Source organism: Peromyscus maniculatus, chromosome 23 (assembly GCF_049852395.1).
Source record: "Peromyscus maniculatus bairdii isolate BWxNUB_F1_BW_parent chromosome 23, HU_Pman_BW_mat_3.1, whole genome shotgun sequence".
Classification (NCBI taxonomy): Eukaryota; Metazoa; Chordata; class Mammalia; order Rodentia; family Cricetidae; genus Peromyscus; species Peromyscus maniculatus.
In genome coordinates, this window is record NC_134874.1 from 42,328,624 (window position 1) to 42,347,403 (window position 18,780).

At 49.5% G+C, this 18,780-nt stretch overlaps 1 protein-coding gene across 41 annotated transcripts in view; it reads left to right on the forward strand.

Moving 5' to 3' along the window:
- Positions 1 to 334: 334 nt before the first annotated feature.
- Sun1 (Sad1 and UNC84 domain containing 1) overlaps positions 335 to 18,780 on the forward strand; it is a 47,874-nt gene continuing 29,428 nt past the window's right edge. For 17 of the 41 annotated variants that reach the window (XM_076561355.1, XM_076561357.1, XM_076561358.1 and 14 more), the window contains exons 1-2: positions 477 to 596; positions 16,086 to 16,182. In XM_076561355.1, the coding sequence (XP_076417470.1) occupies positions 16,106 to 16,182 (77 nt within the window). In that variant the 5' untranslated portion in view covers positions 477 to 596; positions 16,086 to 16,105. Of the gene's footprint in view, positions 597 to 12,579; positions 12,757 to 16,085; positions 16,183 to 18,780 lie in introns of those variants that run through there. The other 24 variants (XM_076561360.1, XM_076561361.1, XM_076561369.1 and 21 more) reach the window with 10 other exon arrangements.

Below are 18,780 nucleotides of genomic sequence, written 5' to 3' on the forward strand. Positions count from 1 at the left end.
GGCAGGCTGATCTACGTAGCGAGTTTCAGGCCAGGCAAGGTTACCGAGTGAAATCTTATCTATAAACAAAACAAATGCAATGAACACTATTTGCAAAACTGTGCAAGTGAGGACACGGCCCCGGCAGGCGGACTCCCCAAGGGCAGGGCGTCGGGGGCTTCCTCCAAACACTGCACCTAGGCAGCAGAGGGGAGGAGGTGCCCGGGAGTCCACCGCATCTTCATCAGGAGTCGGGTCTTCTGGGTCCACTGAAGCGCTGCCTGGAACTCAGCGCGGACGCCTCCGCGGAGAATCCGGATCCTAACGCTACTCAGGAGGCTTCTCCTCTCCCTAGGCGCGGCCCCTCCGGTCCCGGCGCGCCCGCCCCGCCCACTGACGCCATACGTCCCGCCCTTTCCCCGCCCCTTGCGGGCCGCGGCGGGGCAGTCGCCTTCCGATTGGTTTGGAACTTCAGCAGACGCGCCTGGGATTGACGGACGCTTGCGTCACTCTCCTCCCCGATCCCGGCGCGGCGCGCGATTGGCTGTGGCTGTGGAGAGTCTTCGGTGCCCGGCCTGGGCGGCGCGGACGAGGCCTGAGGCGGCGGCGCGAGGCAGGTGAGCTGCGGCGAGCGGGCTGGGCAAGAGCGGGAGTGGCGGGGGTACGGGGGGCCACCGTGGTAACGCTGCGGGCACTGGGGGACTGTCTTAGGGCCGGCGGGATGGAGGTGGCAGGGACGGCTCGAAGTGGGAACCGTCAACCGGCCACGACGCGCGCGACGCCTTGCGCGCTGCCAGGCCGCGCGCCCGGGCGCCCCAGAGTCTGATGTCCCGGGTGCCTTGGCACTCTGGTCCCACCTTGCCCCGGACCCCTGGCGTGTTGGGTTCCGGGGTCTTCTGCTACCCGTCGCGGCGCGCAGGCGCAAGCGCCATCCCGGGGGCGCGCCCTCTCGGGGCGCAGGTGCTGCAGGTGCGGGGAGGGGCGTGGGGCCGAGCAGCGAGTACCTGGCCTGGGCACCCTACACCTGCTGGTTACCCGGAGCCAGTTGCCTTTGCCCCCGGCCCGGCGCGCAGCCTTTCGGGGACCCGTGGGCATCAATCAGCTAGGGCAACTTTGCTGCTCCCCGCTCGGTGGTGTGAAGTGCAGTCCTTCGACGCGCGCTTCGCGCCTCCGGGACAGATTCCTAATTAGATAACTGTGTGGCATTTTAACTTGACTGACTGTTGCACGTTTTAGATCTCTCCAGAACTCTTCTCCCTTCTGAGCTCCAGCCTCGTGTTCTTTTTCTTTCTTTTCGTCTCTCTCCTTTTATTGATTTTTTTCTTTTTCTTTTCCTTTCTTTCTTTCTTTTTTTTTTTTACGAGACAGGTTCTCACTGTGTAGTTCTGTGAAAGATCCGCCTGCATCTGCTTCCTGGGTGCTGGGGTTAAAGGCGTGCGCCACTGAACTGGGCATTGTCTGTCTGTCTATCTATCAATCAGCCAGTCATTTATCTATCTATGGATCGGGCCTCAGGTAGCCCAGGCTGACCTAGAACTTGCTATATAGTAGAAAATGACCTTGAGCTCCTACCCCTGCCCACACCTCCCTAGTGCTAGCATTAGATGAGCACAACCGCACTGGTCAATGGTGCTAGGGATGGGGCTGGAACCCAGGGCTTCCATGAGCATAGTTACAGACCTTCTGGCTCATCTATGCCTCCTGTTTTTTCCTTGGTCAGGCGCGGAGCCTGGGTCACTTTTTTTTTTTTTAAATCGAGACAGGGTTTCTCTTTGTAACAGTTCTGGCTGTCCTGGAACTTGCTTTGTAGACCAGGCTGGCCTCGCAGAGATCCACCTGCCTCTGCCTCCCCAATGCTGGGATTACAGGCATGTGCCACAACTGCCTGGTTGGGTTACTTCTTACAGTGTGCAGGTTATGGTGCTCTGCCCAGGCTGTGGGTGACATGCTTGAACCCTTGCTCCAATCACGTGAGGGTCTGAGAGGACTCTTCTGTGTTACCTTTTAGTCTTGTTTGTTTGTTTGTTTTTGTTTGGGCCAGGTCTTTTGTAGCACAGGCAGACCCAGGGTTGAAATCCAGATCCTTGTGCTATGTGTGTGTTGTGAAAATTTCCATTTTAAACTGTATACAGTGTTATGCAACCATCACCATTATCTTCTAGTTCCAGCTTTTCATCACCCTAAGGGAAACCCAGTGCCCACCAAGCAGCCCCTCCCATCTTCCTCCTCCCTGTCCGTTAGCTGCAGCTCTGCTTGCAGCCTGTCGATTTGCCTGTTCTGGATGTCTTATTTAAGGCTCGTCCGTGCTGTGCCCCTATTCTATTACTGTCTGTGGCTGACTACTTTTCTTAACTGTATGGACCTATTAAGTCTTTAAAAAACATTTTATTTGCCTGTGTGTGTTTGCTGAGGTCAAGAGGACAACTTGCTGGAGTCAGTTGTCTTCTTCACCTGTGTAAGTCCTGAGGGACTGAATTTGAGTCAAGTGTGGTCGCAGACAGGTCTGCCCCCTGAGCCATCTCGAAGGCTCTGTTACATCTTGTTTATCCACATCATTGGACATTTGGATTGTTTCCACCTGTTGGGTTATTTAACCAGTGTTGCTGGGATCATGGGAACAAGTTTGTACTTGAACACGTTTCCAAATGTGTGCATGTATGCATCCCAAGGTTGATGCTGCTGGGTGACTATCTCAATCATATTCTACCTCTGTTTTTTGTTTGTTTTCTTCAAGACAGGGTCTCACTATGTAGCTCTGGCTGTCCTGCTTCTGTAGACTAGGCTGGCCTCAGATGCAAAGATTTGCCCGTCTCTGCCTCCCAAGTTCTGGGATTAAAGGCGTTGCAGCATCGTGCCCCACCCACTACCTTATTTTTTGAAACAGTGCTTCTCACTGGGACCCGAGGCTCACCAATTTGGAATAGACTGACTGGTCAACAAGCTCCAGAGATCCTCCTGTCTTTGCCTCCCCGATGCTAGGGTTACAGTTGCAGGCTGCTATGCCCAGTTTTGTTCTGTGGGTCCTGGGGTCAGACTCAGGTCTTCATGCTTGTGTTTCCAACTCTTTACTGGCTGGGCCATGACTCCAGCCCCTGAGCACCTGTTTTTAATTCTTAGAATATAGATCTCAGAGTAGAATTGTTGGATCACATGGTAATTCTATGTTTAACTTTGTGGGGAGCATCCAGACTGTTTTTCCGCAATGGCTGCATGTTTCACACTCCCACCCACAACGTGGGAGAGGCCCACTTTCTCCACATCTTTGCTAATACTTGTTTTCCTTCCGTCCCTCCGCCCACCCACTTACCCCTCATTCAGTGGCTGTGAAGTATATCTTTGGCTTTGGTCTGCATTTCCCAGATGACACAAGTGATGTGTGTGGATTGTTGCTTAAGGTCTTCACTGCCTCTATTTCTCTGTAGACCAGGCTGGCCTGGAATTCACGTCCACCAGCCTCTACTTCCCAAGTGCTGGGATTAAGATGTTGGTCCACCATGCCTAGCCTTTCTCTGTCTTTTAATTAGGTTGTCTTGTTGAGTTGTTGAAGTTGTTTATGCATTCTGGACATGTATGACTTGCAATAGCACCCACCTCTGTCTCTGTCTCTCTTGGAGACAGGATCTGATTATAAATCTCATTCTGGTTTCAAACTCATAGTCCTCCTGCCTCAGCCTCCTGTTTTGCTGGTGTTTGCTACCATGATTTGCTTCACCTTTTCCCCCTCCCCCAATTTTGTTTGTGTGTGATATGTATGAGCATGCGTGTGTATGTGGAAGTCAGAGAACTTTGTGGAGTGAGTTCTCTTCTTCCAACTTAGGTGGGTCTTGGGGATTGAACTCTGGGCTTCAGGCTCATGCTGTAAGTGCTTTAGCCACTGAATCCTCTTGCCAGCCATGGCCATCTTCTCCCCCGTTCCTCAAACAGAGTTTCTCTGTGTAGCATTGGCTGCTCTGGAACTAGCTCTGTAGACCAGGCCGTCCTCAAACTCACAGAGATCCATCTGTCTCTACCTCCTAAGTGCTAGGATTAAAGGTGTGGGCCACCACCAACTGGCCATGGCCATCGCCATCCTTTTGATAAAGTGTTTTTGTTGTTTGGAAATACGGTCTCACTGGCTGGCCTAGAACTCACTCATATGTAGACCGGGCTGCCTCAAACTTAAGAGATCCACCTGCCCCTGCCTCTTGAGTATTTTTAATGCTCAAATTGATAAAGTCCAGTTTATCTGCTTTTTTCTTAGAGGGGCATATTTCTTTAGGTCACAAAGACTTGTCTGTATGTGTTCTTTTGAAAGTTTTGATAGTTTTGTGGTTGTATTTAGGTCTTTGATTTCTTATGAGTTTATTGTGGGTTATGATGTTTGAGGGTCTGACTTCATTCTTCCCATGGAAGTTCAACTGTTCTAGCACCATTTGCTAAAGGGAATTGCTTCCCTTGTCAGTTGGCCTCAGATGTAAGGTTTACCTTTGACCCTGTATGCCATTCTGTTGGAGTACGTTTGCCCATACGCCAGTAACACATTGGCTTGCAGTGGATTTTGAAATTGTGATTCCTGAGCTCTGTTCCTTTTTCCAGACTTATTTGCTCTCTGGAAACTTCTGCAGTTCAGTGTAAATGAGGGATGGCGGGACTGGAGAGATGGCTCAGTGCTTGAAAGCAGTGGCTGCTCTTCCAAGGGACCAGGGTTCAATTCCCAGCACCCACATGGCAGTTCACAATTGTCGGTAACTCCAATTCTAGGGGATCTGATACCCTTACACAGACATCCATACAGGCAAAACACTAATCACTGCTCATAAAATAAAAATAAATTATTTTAAAAAATGAGGGATGTTTTCTCCAGGTTTGCAGAAAGGGCCTTTTGGGGTATTGACAAGGGCCACAGTGCATTTGTGCAGCATTGCTTTTCAGGATAGTGAGTCTTTCTGTTCTTCGTGGGCCTTTTTACATTTCCTTGTAGCTTTTAGTACCCAGGTTCTGCCCTTGGGTAGTTAAATTGATACCCAAGGCTTTGCTCGTTTTTTTTTTTTTTTTTTTTTTTTTTTTTTTTTTTTTTTTTTTTTTTTTTTCCCCCTCTGATGCTGTTGTGGAATTCTCAGTTCCGTTTGACCTTGCTCATTGCTAGCATGTGGAAGTACAGCTGGCCTTGTGTGGCTGTGTACCCTGCAGCTTTGCTGGATTCACCAGCCATCATTCTCGGTTGTGCTTTAGGATGTTCTGCATATGAAATCTAGTCGGCTGAGAGGAAAGGTTGCCTTACTGTTACTGCCTTTCCGGTCCGCACACCTTTCCCTCACTTTCCTTGAGTAATTGCTCTGGCTGGAACTTCAGGACAGTGTCAGATAACACTGCTGCCTGTCCTCTTCTCTCTTGATCTTAGGGAGCACTCTGTCTTTTCACCTGTGGGTGTGATGTTGACTGTGGGCTTTTCATGGATGCCTGTTTGGAGTGTTGAAAAACTGTTTGGACAGCCTTTAGTCCAGACTGACCTGGCTATGTGACTGAGGACAACCCTTAACTTCTGCTCTTCCTGTCTCTACCTCCCGAGTGCACCACCTCACCTTGTTTATGCAGTGCTGGGAATGGAACCCAGAGCTCTGGGCATGAGAAGTATGCATTGTACTAGCTAAGCCACACCCACACACTTTTAAATTTATTTACTTGTTTTTGTTTTGTTTTTTGAGACAGGGTTCCCCTGTGTAACAAACAGCCCTAGCTGTCCTAGAACTTGTTTGTAGACTAGGCTGACCTCGAACTCACAGGGATCCACCTGGTTCTGTCTCCCCAGTGCTGGGATTAAAAGTTGTGTGCCACCACCACCCTGCTATTTTTATTTTCTTAATTTTGCAAGGTGAGGTCTGCTTTGTAGCTCAGACTTGGAGTCCTACTTTCCAAGAGCTGGGAATACAGACGTGAGCCACCATACCTAGCTTATTGAGTGTTGTGTTCTGCATGCAGGGTGTGGGGATTCTCCAGTGCACTTCTGTACCCACTGCCATGGTCATGTGGTTTTGCTTGAGGGCATCTCCAACAGACTTCTAGCCTAGCTACCTCCAGGCTCTTCCTTTTCCTGACACCTTCACTTCCAGGTGTTAAATGGTTGCCATTCCTTCTTGAGTCTTTGGGGTTCTTCGATGAAATCTGGGTGCCTTCTGGCATTCTTCGTTGCAAAAGCTCTCCGGGCCTTTTCTGGCTCAAGTTGGCTCTCATTCATCTGGGTTCCAAAAGTTCCTTTCCGTTTGGCTCTTCCTCTCTGTTCCATGCATACTTGCCTTTCCATGGAATCTGACATCTGTGTTCAACACTATTTATTCTGTGTGTAGGTGTAGTGCCATAGCACCCATTTGGAGAGTAGAGGACAGCTCGCCCGAGTCCGTTCTCTCCTTGCACCCGGTTCCTGGGATCCAACTCAGGTCAGTAGGCTTTGTGGCAAGTGCCTTTGCCTACTGAACCATCTTGCTGGCCCTGTGCTCATCTGTCACAGGGACAAGCTGGCTGGAGCTTACTGAGTGACCTATTTTCAGAGAACCTGGGTATTTAATGGCGTGTGCTTCACCCTTCTGGGTTTGTGAGTCTCTAGTACTCTCCTAGATACTCTGCTCCTTTTGGGGTCACATCCCATAAACCAGGCCAGTCTGCATTTTCTCCCAGTAAACAACGGTGCATTTTTAGAAGTCAGCCTCAGGACTCTTGCCCTACCTTAAAGGTCTCAAGTGAGGCAAGATAGTCCCAGGGACTGGCAGGATGCCTCCCAGGGCATTTATCCCTCAGGCTGCTGCTCCTGAGTGCCTGGAGAAGGGAGTGCCCTGTTGCTCTGGTGAATGCTCAAGGGGCTGGTCCTGTTGTACACTAGCTGGAGGGTTGCCATGCACCTTCTTGATTGAAAACATGCTCTTGTTTTCTCCTCCCTACTCCCCAAATTTGGAACTCACTGCCATTCTGGACCGCCTCCTCCACTAGATTTTCCGATGACGAATCTGAGATGCTAGCTCTGCATCTGAAACTAGTCCCTTCATGGGTGACAGAGGAGCGGCTCTCACTGTAGTGCTCGGCTCTGATGGACGCTGCTCATCAAGCAACATGGTCTGTGCTGGTCAGGCAGGTGCTCCCCGTTCTTTTGGAGGTGTGGGTCATAGATTGGAGACAAGATCTCTGTGACAGATGCCTTTGACCTTTGCAGAATTAAGCTGCAGGTCACAGACAAGTGGTGTGAAAGGGCTGGACCAGTGGTTCCCCCAGCAGGGGAAGGGTTCCCTCAGGGCCGGTGAGGTTCAGAGTGCCTCTGCCTGCCTGCCTGCCCTGCTGCTGCTGCTTTCTGCTTTGTTGGTTTTTCAGGACTGGGTGTTGAACCCAGGTCCTTACACATGCGTGGTTAGTGCTGTCACTGAGCTCCGTGCCTGGTTGTAGTCCTTTTTTTTTTTTTTTTTAAAATACATTTTGAGATAGGGTCTTGCTAAGTTGCTCAGGCTGGCTGAGTTTCATGTAGTACAGGCAGGCTTTGAACTTGAGATCTTCCTGTCTCAGCCTTTCAAGTAGCTGGGATTACAGACCTGTCCCACCACACACTGTTATGTAGTACTGATGTTTTTTAATTAATTAATTTGTTTGTTTGTTTATTTATTTATTTATTTTTGAGACAGGGTCTCCCTTTATAATCCTGGCTGGGCTAGAACTCTCTGTGTAGACCAAACTGACCTGGAACTCAGAGATCCTCCTGCCTTCTGGGGGATGGGATTATAGGTGTGCACCACCATACCTGGCTCTCATTTTTTTTTTAAGTAGCGTCTGATTTTGTAGCCCAGGCAGGCCTCTAATTCTCTATGCTCCTACCTCAGCCATCCCAATGCTTAGTTACAAGCATGCCCTACCAAATCTGGTCTAAAATGCATGTGTGTGCGTGCGTGCGTGCGTGCGTGTGTGTGTGTGTGTGTGTGTGTGTGTGTGTGTGTGTGTGTGTGTTTTTATTAATTAATACTGATTTTTTTCAATAGGTATGGCAGAATTATTTGTTTTTGAGCCTAGAAGGATCTTGCTATGTAGTCTTGTGGGCTTGGAACTCACAATCCTCCTGAATCAGTCTCTGTAGTAGTAGGTTAGGCTTAGCAGAAATTTGATTTTACAGAAGTTACTCTGGGATATTCTCAGCTCTAGAGCCCTTCCCTAGCCTGTCAAATGCCCTGGGTTTCATCTTTTGCACTGCAAAAAAGAAACCAAGAAACACATTTTTCCAAGTGTTTTTCTTGACAGTGGACATAGTCATGGAACCTGCTGGGTAGCACCGGGCTGCTGTGCAGGGCCAAGTTCTGGGTGATGGCGAGTCAGTGAGGTGGAGATGGGACACGTGGGTATAGGAGGCGTGTGCTGGGTCCGTGGGGTTGTGCTTCCCTGGTTCTTCAGGAAGGTCTTGTAGGGGCGGATGGAGTGAAGTGGGGGAGCACCCACTATTAGTCAGGGTGTGATGGGGTTTCAGAGTACCGCTGAGGGATGAGGTCTATGACAGATGGTGCTTCCTGGGAAGCCGGAGGAGGGCCTGGCCTCCTGTACTCCCCACAGCCTTGGATTGTAGTGGGATGGACTCCCAGACCTGAGTCTCTGGGGTTTGACCTCAGATGGTGTGGAAAGGGATTTTAAGACATGCCGTGGTCCTTGTGATTTTTGGCCAAAGCTACAGTGTGGCTTGTATGGGTGTACTTTATTGACAGTGCCAGGAGGTGCCAACCTCAACTACAGCATCCTCCACCGTCCCAGATACGGAAAGAGGTACTGCCACCAGTTTTTCTTTCTTTTCTTTTTCTTTTTTTCTTATTGTTGTTGGTTTTTTTTGTTTTTGAGATAGGGTTTCTCTGTGTAGTTTTGGTGCCTGTCCTGGATCTTGCTCTGTAGTCCAGGCTAGCCTCGAACTCACAGAGATCTGCCTGCATCTGCCTCCCGAGTGCTGGGATTAAAGGCGTGCGCCACTACCGCCTGGCAAAATTTTATTTATTTTTATTTCATGTACATTGGTGTACATTTGCCTGCATGTAAGTCTGTGTGATCCTCCAGAACTGGAGTTACAGACAATTGTGAGCTGCCACATGGGTGCTGGGAATTGAACCAGGGTCCTCTGGAAGAGCAGTGCTCTTAACCACTGAGCCATCTCTCCAGCACTGCCATCAGTTTTTAAGTTTGCCTGTTAGAGTGTCTCTGAGACCAAGTGCTCTGTTATTTTTCACGTAGGGTTTCATCACTGTGGGTGCAAATCAAATCTCTTGTGTGGCCTCAGGCCCAACCCAGGCAGCTGTCCTCAGCTGTGACCCCCAGCAGGGACTAGAGGAAAGACTGTGCTTGTTTTATTTGAGAGCTGCAGTTCTGTTCTGTGTTTTAGGTTTGTGTTGTTTGCATGAAGCTACATTTAATTTTTTCCTGAGAATTTCCTGCTGTGTTTTCTGTTTTGTTGTAAAATAAGTATAGGCACTCTAGGTGGCAAAGATTCGGGTGATAGGATGGAAGGACTGAGACTCGCTTTGGACCAAAGCATTCAGACAAGAATTTTGTATTTTCATCCTCGGTGTATGTGGGTCTCGTAAGGGGAGTGGTGTGGAGCGAGAATCAGTGTGGCTGAAGGATCCTGCAGTGATATGCCTGCTTACGAAACCCCTTCCAGGGCTGGTGGCATGGCTCAGGGGTAGAGCATTTGCCTGGCATGTGAAGGCCCTGGGTTCTACCCTTGGCATTAGAAAAGAAACACAAACAGTAAGCACATCCTTAGACTGGCACCAGAACTTGCATTGGACCGTTTCCTTCTCTGGCCTGTGTTCTCCTGGGCATCTGAAGCACAGGACAAAGGCAGGCCTGGCCTGGATGGCTTGGAAGGCAGAGATTCTCCTGTGTCGGCTTTGTCTGGAGCCTGCACTCAGCACCAAGTTGACTTCCAGCAAATCCTTTTAGAGGCCAGGACACTTGTGAGGAGCGTGGTGCCATGTCCGTGGTGACACGGGTTCGGTTAGCCCAAAAGGCTGGAGGAGTGACGGGACCTCTGGTAGCCAACAGGCACTTTTCAGGGTTTTCTGGTGCTGTGGGAAACGGTTGCATTTCTTCACTTAGGGTTTTGCTGCCCTTCAGTCCAGAGGTGCAGGTCACGTCCCATCCGTCTGTCCCACAGACTGAGGCCCCGCAGAGCGGACTCTTCAGGGGTAGCCAGGAGGCAGACTGGTCAGCAATGAGGGGGCCTTGGTGATAGAGCAGTGTGGATGTGCTGAGCCTGTCCTCGGACACCAGGAGGAGCAGCAGATGACATTTGGCCTGTAGGTGGTGGCATGAGCTTGTGAGGGTCCAGGTGTGGCCGAGCCATCCATGCTGATCAGTGGACTTTTGTCTTTTGTTCAGGGCAGGGTTGAGTTAATCTTTCATCTCTGGGATTGCTGGCCTAGGAGGAAGCAAATCTTCTTTAAGAATTTATTTTTAAACTTTCCCATTCATTTGTTGTTTCTTTCTGTGTGTATGAGAGAGACAGACAGAAGGGAGCCCCTCATTTGGTGGTGTGATGTGTGGAGGTCAGAGGTGACTTGTGGAGGAGTCACTTCTCAGGTCTTTCCTTCTACCGTGTGGGGCCCAGGGTTTGAACTCAGCTTATTAGGCTTGGCTCCAAGTGCTTTGACCTGCTGAGCCATCTTACCAGCCCATTATCTCTCTCTCTCTCTCTCTCTCTCTCTCTCTCTCTCTCTCTCTCTCTCTCTCTCTCAATCACTCACAAGCTGTGAGCTTGAACCATTCTCTTTTTTAACTTAAACATAGCTTATATTCCAACAAAGTAATTGCAGCTAACATTGCAGTGTGTGTCTATCAGGCTCTGTCTTATGTGTGGAGTCCATTCTGTCCTCTCTGTTTTGGTTTTATGACATCATCCTACTCTATCTATATAGCCCAGGCTGGCCTTGAATTCACAATCTTCTGCCTCAGCGTCCTGCTGAAGAGCATTGAGTGTGCAGGTCTGTGCCAAAGAGTAAATTTAAAAAAAATTTTTTTTTGTGCGTGTGTGCATTAGTGTGTATGACTGTGTGAGGGTGTTGGGTCCCCGGAACCGGAGTTACAGACAGTTGTGAGCTGCCATGTGGGTACTGAGAATTGAACCCAGGTCCTCAGAAAGAGCAACCAATGCTCTTAACCACTGAGCCATCTCTCCAGCCCGAGTAAAATAAAATTTAATGGTAACTGTTGTCCTGTAATGTAGATCTGCAGTGAGCTTGAGAAGGAGTGGGCTGTTCTCCTGTCTGCAAATTTTGTGCAGCACCTCCAGAGCCTTTACGAATTTGGCCTCTTGTTCTTTGGAGAATATATGTGTGTGCATGCTCATGTATGTGAAGCTGGGTGTGCAGTCATGTTTTCTGGGGTGATTGCCTGGATCATCGATAGACGACATAACTGGGGAGTTTGGGCCCAGGGCAGGTGGTCAGTGTCCTCACTCAGCAGTATTGGTAAACAGGGAGAATGATGATTTGCACACAGCTTTGTTTGGTAGGCTTTCTCTGGGGAATGTGATCCCAGGGCTTTCTGGATTCAAGAGGCATCAGGTTTGCGGGGGAGCAGGAGGAGGGATGAGAGGGGGATCTGTGATCTGTGGTTGGTATGTAAAATGAATAAAAAAATTTCTTAAAAAAAGCATCAGGTTTAATGGGGGAGAGGAGGTGTCAGGGTCTGTCAAGCCTGATGTTACGGTTACTGCTTCCTCCTTGTCCTGCCCCAGACTTGGCTGCCTAGACTCAGCTTGTGTTCACACTAGTCTTCTGTGTGGCATCCATCACCTTTGCATCTCAGTTCATCAAACACCTTTTTCAGAGCCCGCCATCCCCAGTTGCGGTCTCCTGCTCCCTTCTGTGGACCTTCCAGCCTTGGATGGGAAGCTGCCATGTGGCCCCTGGTTGTCTTTGTTCTTGCAGATTTGTGCTGAGAGCAAGTTAGGTCTCCTTAGATGGTGGCATGGGGTGTTCCACTGGCTGGGAACTGAGATGAGCTGCGCAGTGGCCAGGGTGTGCAGTGGATGTGTGGGCTACTCCGTCCTGGAGCTTTCATCTGGCTTCATGGGTGAGAGCATGCTGAGGTATTTCTCCAGATGGAAATGCATATGTAGTCCCTTCCATGTCCCTGCTCCCCAGCTTTGGGAACCAAGTCTTGGCTGTGTGAGATTTTGTTGTCCCACATAAGTGGTGTGAGTGGAATGACAGGGTGAGTCTCCCTCTACTATTACCCCCAGTGATCCCTGTCTCCTATCCTCTTTAGAGCTTGCAAGCATTAGCCATTGGATTTTGACATTGCTTTGCATGTCCTGGGGGTTGAGCCAGGCCACAAATGCCTCATCCACCAGGGTGTTCAGACTGCCATTGTAGAGAACTTGGTGGCTTTGGGCTCAGGCTTGACCCTGCCAAATAATGCATTTGCCAGAAGACTGGACAGTGGAAAGTCCCTTTCGAGAATGAAGGTGGGAAGTTTGATTTGGATGTTAATAACGAGATGACAAGAAGTAGTTGAACACCTGTCCTGAAGAATGGAAATAGGAGTGGTTACTGATGCTGTCACTCGGCCCAGAATGTTCCGGTCACCTGGTCAGAATCCATTATTACATTCTACCAGGGTGGGGCCCTGTTGTTGGTGGGGGGCTGGGAGGCAGTGTGCTCAAGGCCCCGGAGCCAGCCAGGAGGTTGGAGCCATTGAAGCGTCGTCAAGTTCTGTGCCTTGACATTCTCCTTTGGGTCTGTTCAAGTGCTCTAAACTTACAGCGAGGGGGATGGAGCAGCTGAGCAGGTATCAGGCATTATTGGGTTCAGCAGTTAGTGTTGTCTGCAGAAGGTTGTTCACATGTCCCCTCCCCTGCCCGGACTGTGGCTGGCAGGCTCAGGTGTGCTGTGAGGTTCTTAGATCTGCTGGGTGTGGTAGCAAGTGCCTGCTGTCCTAGCTGCTCGGGAAGCTGAGACAGGAAGATTGCTTGAGCCATGAGTTGGAGGACAGCCTGGAAGACACCATGAGATTTCTTTTCTACAGAGAGGGAGAGAGGAAGGGAGGGAGGGAGGGAGGGAGGGAAAGAGAGAGAGAGAGAGAGAGAGATGGAGAGAGAGAGAGAGAGAGAATGAATATCAGTGTTGTAGTAGCACACAGTCTCAGTCTCATATTCCAGGCTGGCCTAGAACTCCTGATCCGCCTGCCTGTGTCTCCCAGATGTTGGGGTGATAGGCATGTGTCACCTTAGAGATACCATACAGATATGGTAGCCTTTATGAGTGTCTTATTTTTAAAGGAATATTTGGGCTATTTTAAGGAAAATAGTGTTAGGACTGGAGTGGTGGCTCAGTGGGTAAGAACACTTCCTGCTCTTGCAGAGGACCCAGGTTCACTTACCAGCACCACAGCCATCGGTGACCATAGTTCCAGGGGATACAACACCCTCTTCTGGCTTCTGTGAGGACCAATCATGCACAGGGTTCGAATACATATATGCAGGCAAAGCACTCATACTCATAAAAAAAGTAAATCTTTAAACAGGAAAGAAAGTGTGATGAAAGTGCTTTAACATGGCTTATAACTGTCATTCATATATAATTTTTTTGTTCAGGATATTACTATTTTCCATTTTATTTTCTTCTCTTTTATTTATTTGGTTTTAACTCTATTTTATGAGACAGAATTGTGCTTTGTAGCCCAGCAGGCTTCAAAATGGCAGTGTTCCTCTTGTCTCCACCTCCTGAGCTCTGGAGTTACAGACTTGAACCATCATACCTGGCTTTCTTAGTTCTGGTTGGTTGGTTGGTTTTGCTTGGTTTTGTGTCCCTCTTAAAAAAACAAACAGGCTGGAAAGATGGCTCAGGTTAAGAGCATTAGCTGTTCTTCCAGAGGACTAGAGTTCAATTCCCAGCACCCACACGGCAGCTCACAACTGTCTGTAACTCCAGTTCCAGGGGACACAACACCCATGGTAAAACACTAATGGAAAATTTAGAACATACTAAACAAACAAAAAAAAACACAACACTTTAGGTTTGTTTTGTTTTGTTTTTCTGAGATAGGGTTTCTCTGTGTAGCTCTGATTGTCCTGGACCTTGCTCTGTAGACCAGGCTGGCCTTGAACTCAGAGATCTGCCTGCCTCTGCTTCCTGAGTGCTGGGATTAAAGGTGAGCACCACCACTGCCTAGACAGGGTTTTACCTGTAGATCAGGCTGGCCTGGAATTCACAGCACTCCTCCTGCCTCAGAGGTCAGAGGGCCAGGGTTGCAGGTATCAGCCACTGCTGCGGTTCCCTAGATTTTTCTTTTCTTTCTCTCCCCCCCCCCCCCAGGGCTGAGGACTGAACCCAGGACCTTGCACTTGCTAGGCAAGGCTCTACTACTGAGCTAAATACCATTGAGCTGAATCCTCAGCCCCTCCCTAATAATCAATGGGTTACGATTCCCATTACTATGAGGAGTTGTTTCATTTTGTTTTATTTTTCTGGGTGGAGCCTGGGACCTTGCGAATGGTCGGTTTGCAGTCTCAAGCACAGTCCCACTGAGCTGCCTCCCACCTTTATGAGGACTTCGAGTACATTCCATTAAATGTGTATGTGCTTGCCCACATGTACCTTTTAGCCAGAGGAAGACTTGAGTCATTGTAAAGAAGAGAAGATGAGAACCTGAGAAACAATGAGCTCACCACAGTTTTATGTTTGCCTAAGGGAGGGAAGGTATAAAAGTCTCCAACTTCTGCTTATCCCTCCTGTTCTTCACGGCGGGGCTTTCTTGTTTGGTTCTGGGGTGCTCGTGCGAACCTCAGCTTTGCAGCAAAGGATGGCAGTGCTGCTCTCTGCCTGTGGGATCAAAAATTAGTCATTTTTTTCTCAATGCTAGTCCTTACTCCAGAAGACTGAGGGCATACCACACCTTCAAGAAATGGAAAGTCACAGGCCCCCATATGGTGGCACACACCTTTAACCCCAGCACTCAGGAAGCAGAGGCAGGGGTATCTTTGTGAGTCTGAGGGCAATCTGGTCTATACAGTGACTTCCAGAACTACATAAGAGAGATCTCAAAAATTAAAATAAAATAAAAAACGTTTTAGCCAGGTGTGGTGGCTTATACTATTAATCCTAGCACTTGGGAGGCAGAGGCAGCAGATCTTTGTGAGTTCAAGGCCAGCCTGGTCTACGAAGTGAGTTCCAGGACAGCCAGGGCTCTGTTACACAGAGAAACCTTGTCTCGGTGAACAAACAAAATAAAAAAAAAAAAAGAAGGAGGAAATGGAAAGCCGTATTTCAACATATCCCCCCCCCCCCCCCCCAGGCAGGGTTTCAGTGTATAACAATCCTGGCTGGCCTGGAACTTGCTTTGTAGCCCAGGCTGGCCTGAACTCCCAGAGATCCACCTGCCTCTGCCTCCCAAGTGCTGGGATTAAAGGCGTGTGCCACCACCGCCCAGCCGTATTTCAACATTTCAGAAAAGGGCTCTGGAGTCACTGTCAGGTTTTCTTGGAAAGTGCCTGGTTTATGTCACTATAAGCTGGCCCAAGATTTCTCTTGCTAGTTTTTATTCTAGTGACGTTCTCACTTGTAGACTATGCTGGCTTCAAACTCAAGGTAATTCTTCTGCTTCAGCCTCCTCCCTAGTGTTAGGATTATTACCATGCCTCGCCCGCTTGTTATCTTTTGGTTTTGGTTGTGTGTGCATATGTGTGTGTGTGTGGGGGGGGTGTTCTATAGTGTGTGCGCGCGTGTGCAGGTGCAGAAGTGTGGAGGTCAGAGGATAGCCACAAGTGTTGTTCCCTGTTTTCCACCTTGTTTGAGACAGTGGTTGTGTCCGCCAGGCTGGCTGCCTTGCACCCTTCTGGGAATTCTCCTATCTTCCCCCGTCTCACCATCAGAACACTGGGGTTACAGATGCACGTCTGTGTCTGGCGTTATGCGGGTTCTGGAATCCAACCCTGGTGGGTATGCTTGTGTGGCCAGAGTTTCGTTTTTATGTGCACATTTGGAGCTGACACGTGACAGAAGCTTTGCCTTGGGACTGAGAAAAACTGTCATGTGTTACAATCAGAGTGGCGCTGCCAGTCCTGTCTCTGGACTTCTGCTAACCCTTTAATACCTAGTCCTCTTCTGTTCCCTCTGCAGCATGGTCTGAGGTGGTGAACATGGACTTTTCTCGGCTACATACATACACTCCCCCCCAGTGTGTGCCGGAGAACACCGGCTACACCTACGCACTCAGGTGAGTGAGTGAGTGCCCGTCGGGGTGCAGCACCACAAGGCCTCAGAGCACACAGTGTGTGTTGATGTGACAGTCGCACAGCGGTGAGCCCTCCACAACCAAGTGGGCATGGGGGCTGTGAGTGGCTCCTAGAGCTGTGGGCTTCTGAGTCACCTCTTGCAGTGAGTGACTCAGGTGTTAGTCACTTAGAGTGACTCACCGTTTCAGGCTCCACCCTGTGGCCATGATTGAGAGCAAGCCTGTGAGTGTGACCAGCGGTTTGTCAATAGTTTGGGCATCCCCTGAGAGACCCTGGTCTAGGGGCTGCCTTTGGAAGGCCAGATTCCAGGAGCGTGCTCCAGACAGCGTGTTCTTGTTCTTTGGGTCCTTTGAGCCTCAGTAACCGCTTGCTGCTCTGTTCCTTCCCAGTTTGCCAAATGGAAAGGGTGATTGCAGAGGGCCTCACTAAGCTGTGGTGTGTGCCGAGGAGAGTCAGCTGTACTACTGGGTTAGGGCATGACTGGCAGGTAGGAGGCATATGGGAGGTATGTGTCGAGTCAGTGTCCAGTGGCTTCTTCACCTAGAAGGGTGACTCCACAAGAAAACCTAAAGGAAATCAGGAAATAGCTAAAGAAAATACTGTGTGTGTGTGTGTGTGTGTGTGTGTGTGTGTGTGTGTGTGTGTGTGTGTATACACATGTTTGCATATGTGTGGGCATAGTTGTGTGCAGGTGTGTGTGTGTGGAGGCCAGAGGTAAACAGTGGGTGTCTTCTTTGTCATAGTTGTGTGCAGTTATGTATGTGGAGGCCAGAGGTAGACAGTGGATATCTTCCTTGTCATAGTTGTGTGCAGGTGTATGTGTGGAGGCCAGAGGTAGACAGTGGGTATCTTCCTTGTCATAGTTGTGTGCAGGTGTGTGTGTGGAGGCCAGAGGTAGACAGTGGGTATCTTCCTTGTCATAGTTGTGTGCAGGTGTATGTGTGGAGGCCAGAGGTAGACAGTGGGTATCTTCCTTGTCATAGTTGTGTGCAGGTGTATGTGTGGAGGCCAGAGGTAGACAGTGGGTATCTTCCTTGTCATAGTTGTGTGCAGGTGTGTGTGTATGGAGGCCAGAGGTAGACAATGGGTATCTTCCTTGTCATAGTTGTGTGTAGGTGTGTGTGTGTGTGTGTGTGGAGGCCAGAGGTAGACAGTGGATATCTTCCTTGTCATAGTTGTGTGTAGGTGTGTGTGTGTGTGTGTGTGGAGGCCAGAGGTAGACAGTGGATATCTTCCTTGTCATAGTTGTGTGCAGGTGTGTGTGTGTGTGTGTGTGGAGGCCAGAGGTAGACAGTGGATATCTTCCTTGTCATAGTTGTGTGCAGGTGTGTGTGTGTGTGGAGGCCAGAGGTAGACAGTGGATATCTTCCTTGTCATAGTTGTGTGCAGGTGTGTGTGTGTGTGGAGGCCAGAGGTAGACAGTGGGTATCTTCCTTGTCATAGTTGTGTGCAGGTGTGTGTGTGTGTGGAGGCCAGAGGTAGACAATGGGTATCTTCCTTGTCATAGTTGTGTGCAGGTGTATGTGTGGAGGCCAGAGGTAGACAGTGGGTATCTTCCTTGTCATAGTTGTGTGCAGGTGTGTGTGTGTGTATGGAGGCCAGAGGTAGACAGTGGGTATCTTCCTTGTTTGCTCTTACCTTTTACATTGATGCAGGCAGTCCACCAGTTTGCTTAGTCTAGTAGCCTCTGTCCCTGGGATCTCCGCCTCCTGAGCACTGGGATTATAGACAAGTTTCCATGCCTTTCTCACGCTGCCTTGGCAAGCACTTTTCTTCGGAATCATCTCCCCGGCCTCAAGAAGATGCTTTTGGACAGCAGTGGTCAGCTGTGATGTGTGACGACTCTGCTTTCCATTTGCATCCTCAGTCCAGTTGCCACTGGCAAGGGATACTTGCTGGGCTCAGTTTGTTTTGAGACAGTTGTCCCCATGTAGCCCAGGCTAGCCTCAAACTCACTATGATGTTTTGGCCTGGAGCCTGTAGTATGTCAGAAGTAAATGAGTGGCCAGCTCAGGTGACTTCCCTGAGCCTGTCTGGGAACATAGAAACAGTTATTACAGTTATTCTTAGTGACTTATTTTTAGCCTTTATGACCTATTTTAAGTACAGTGTTACTCCACGTGTCCAGGGAAGCCTGTGCTTGGCTGCGGTGAAGTTTGCAGCCTTTGTTCAGTTAGGCTTGTGGGGCCTGTGGACAGGAGGCATGGAGGAATGGTGGCAAGGTGGTGTCGTGTTAGTGTGTAGACGGGGTCCAACAGGATTTTAATCCACGGAGCTGTGCTTAAAGTTTACAGGGCTGACTAGGCTAGACCTGTCCTGGAATACAGAGGTGGGTGAGTGGTCAGTGAGAGCTGTTAGTGGTATTCCTAGCTTTAGCTGGTTCATGGGTAGACAGGATTGACAAGTCATGAGAGTCATGTGACGGGGCCTGAGCCAGTTACCAATGGGTAAGTAACTGGACCCCAAAAGTAAGTGAGATTGCCATAGGCCATGGACAGCGGTGGCCCAGAGAGGAGAGCAGAGCGGGATTGGAACTGCAGAGCTGGATTGACGGAGATGAAGGGAAGACCCAGTGGGTG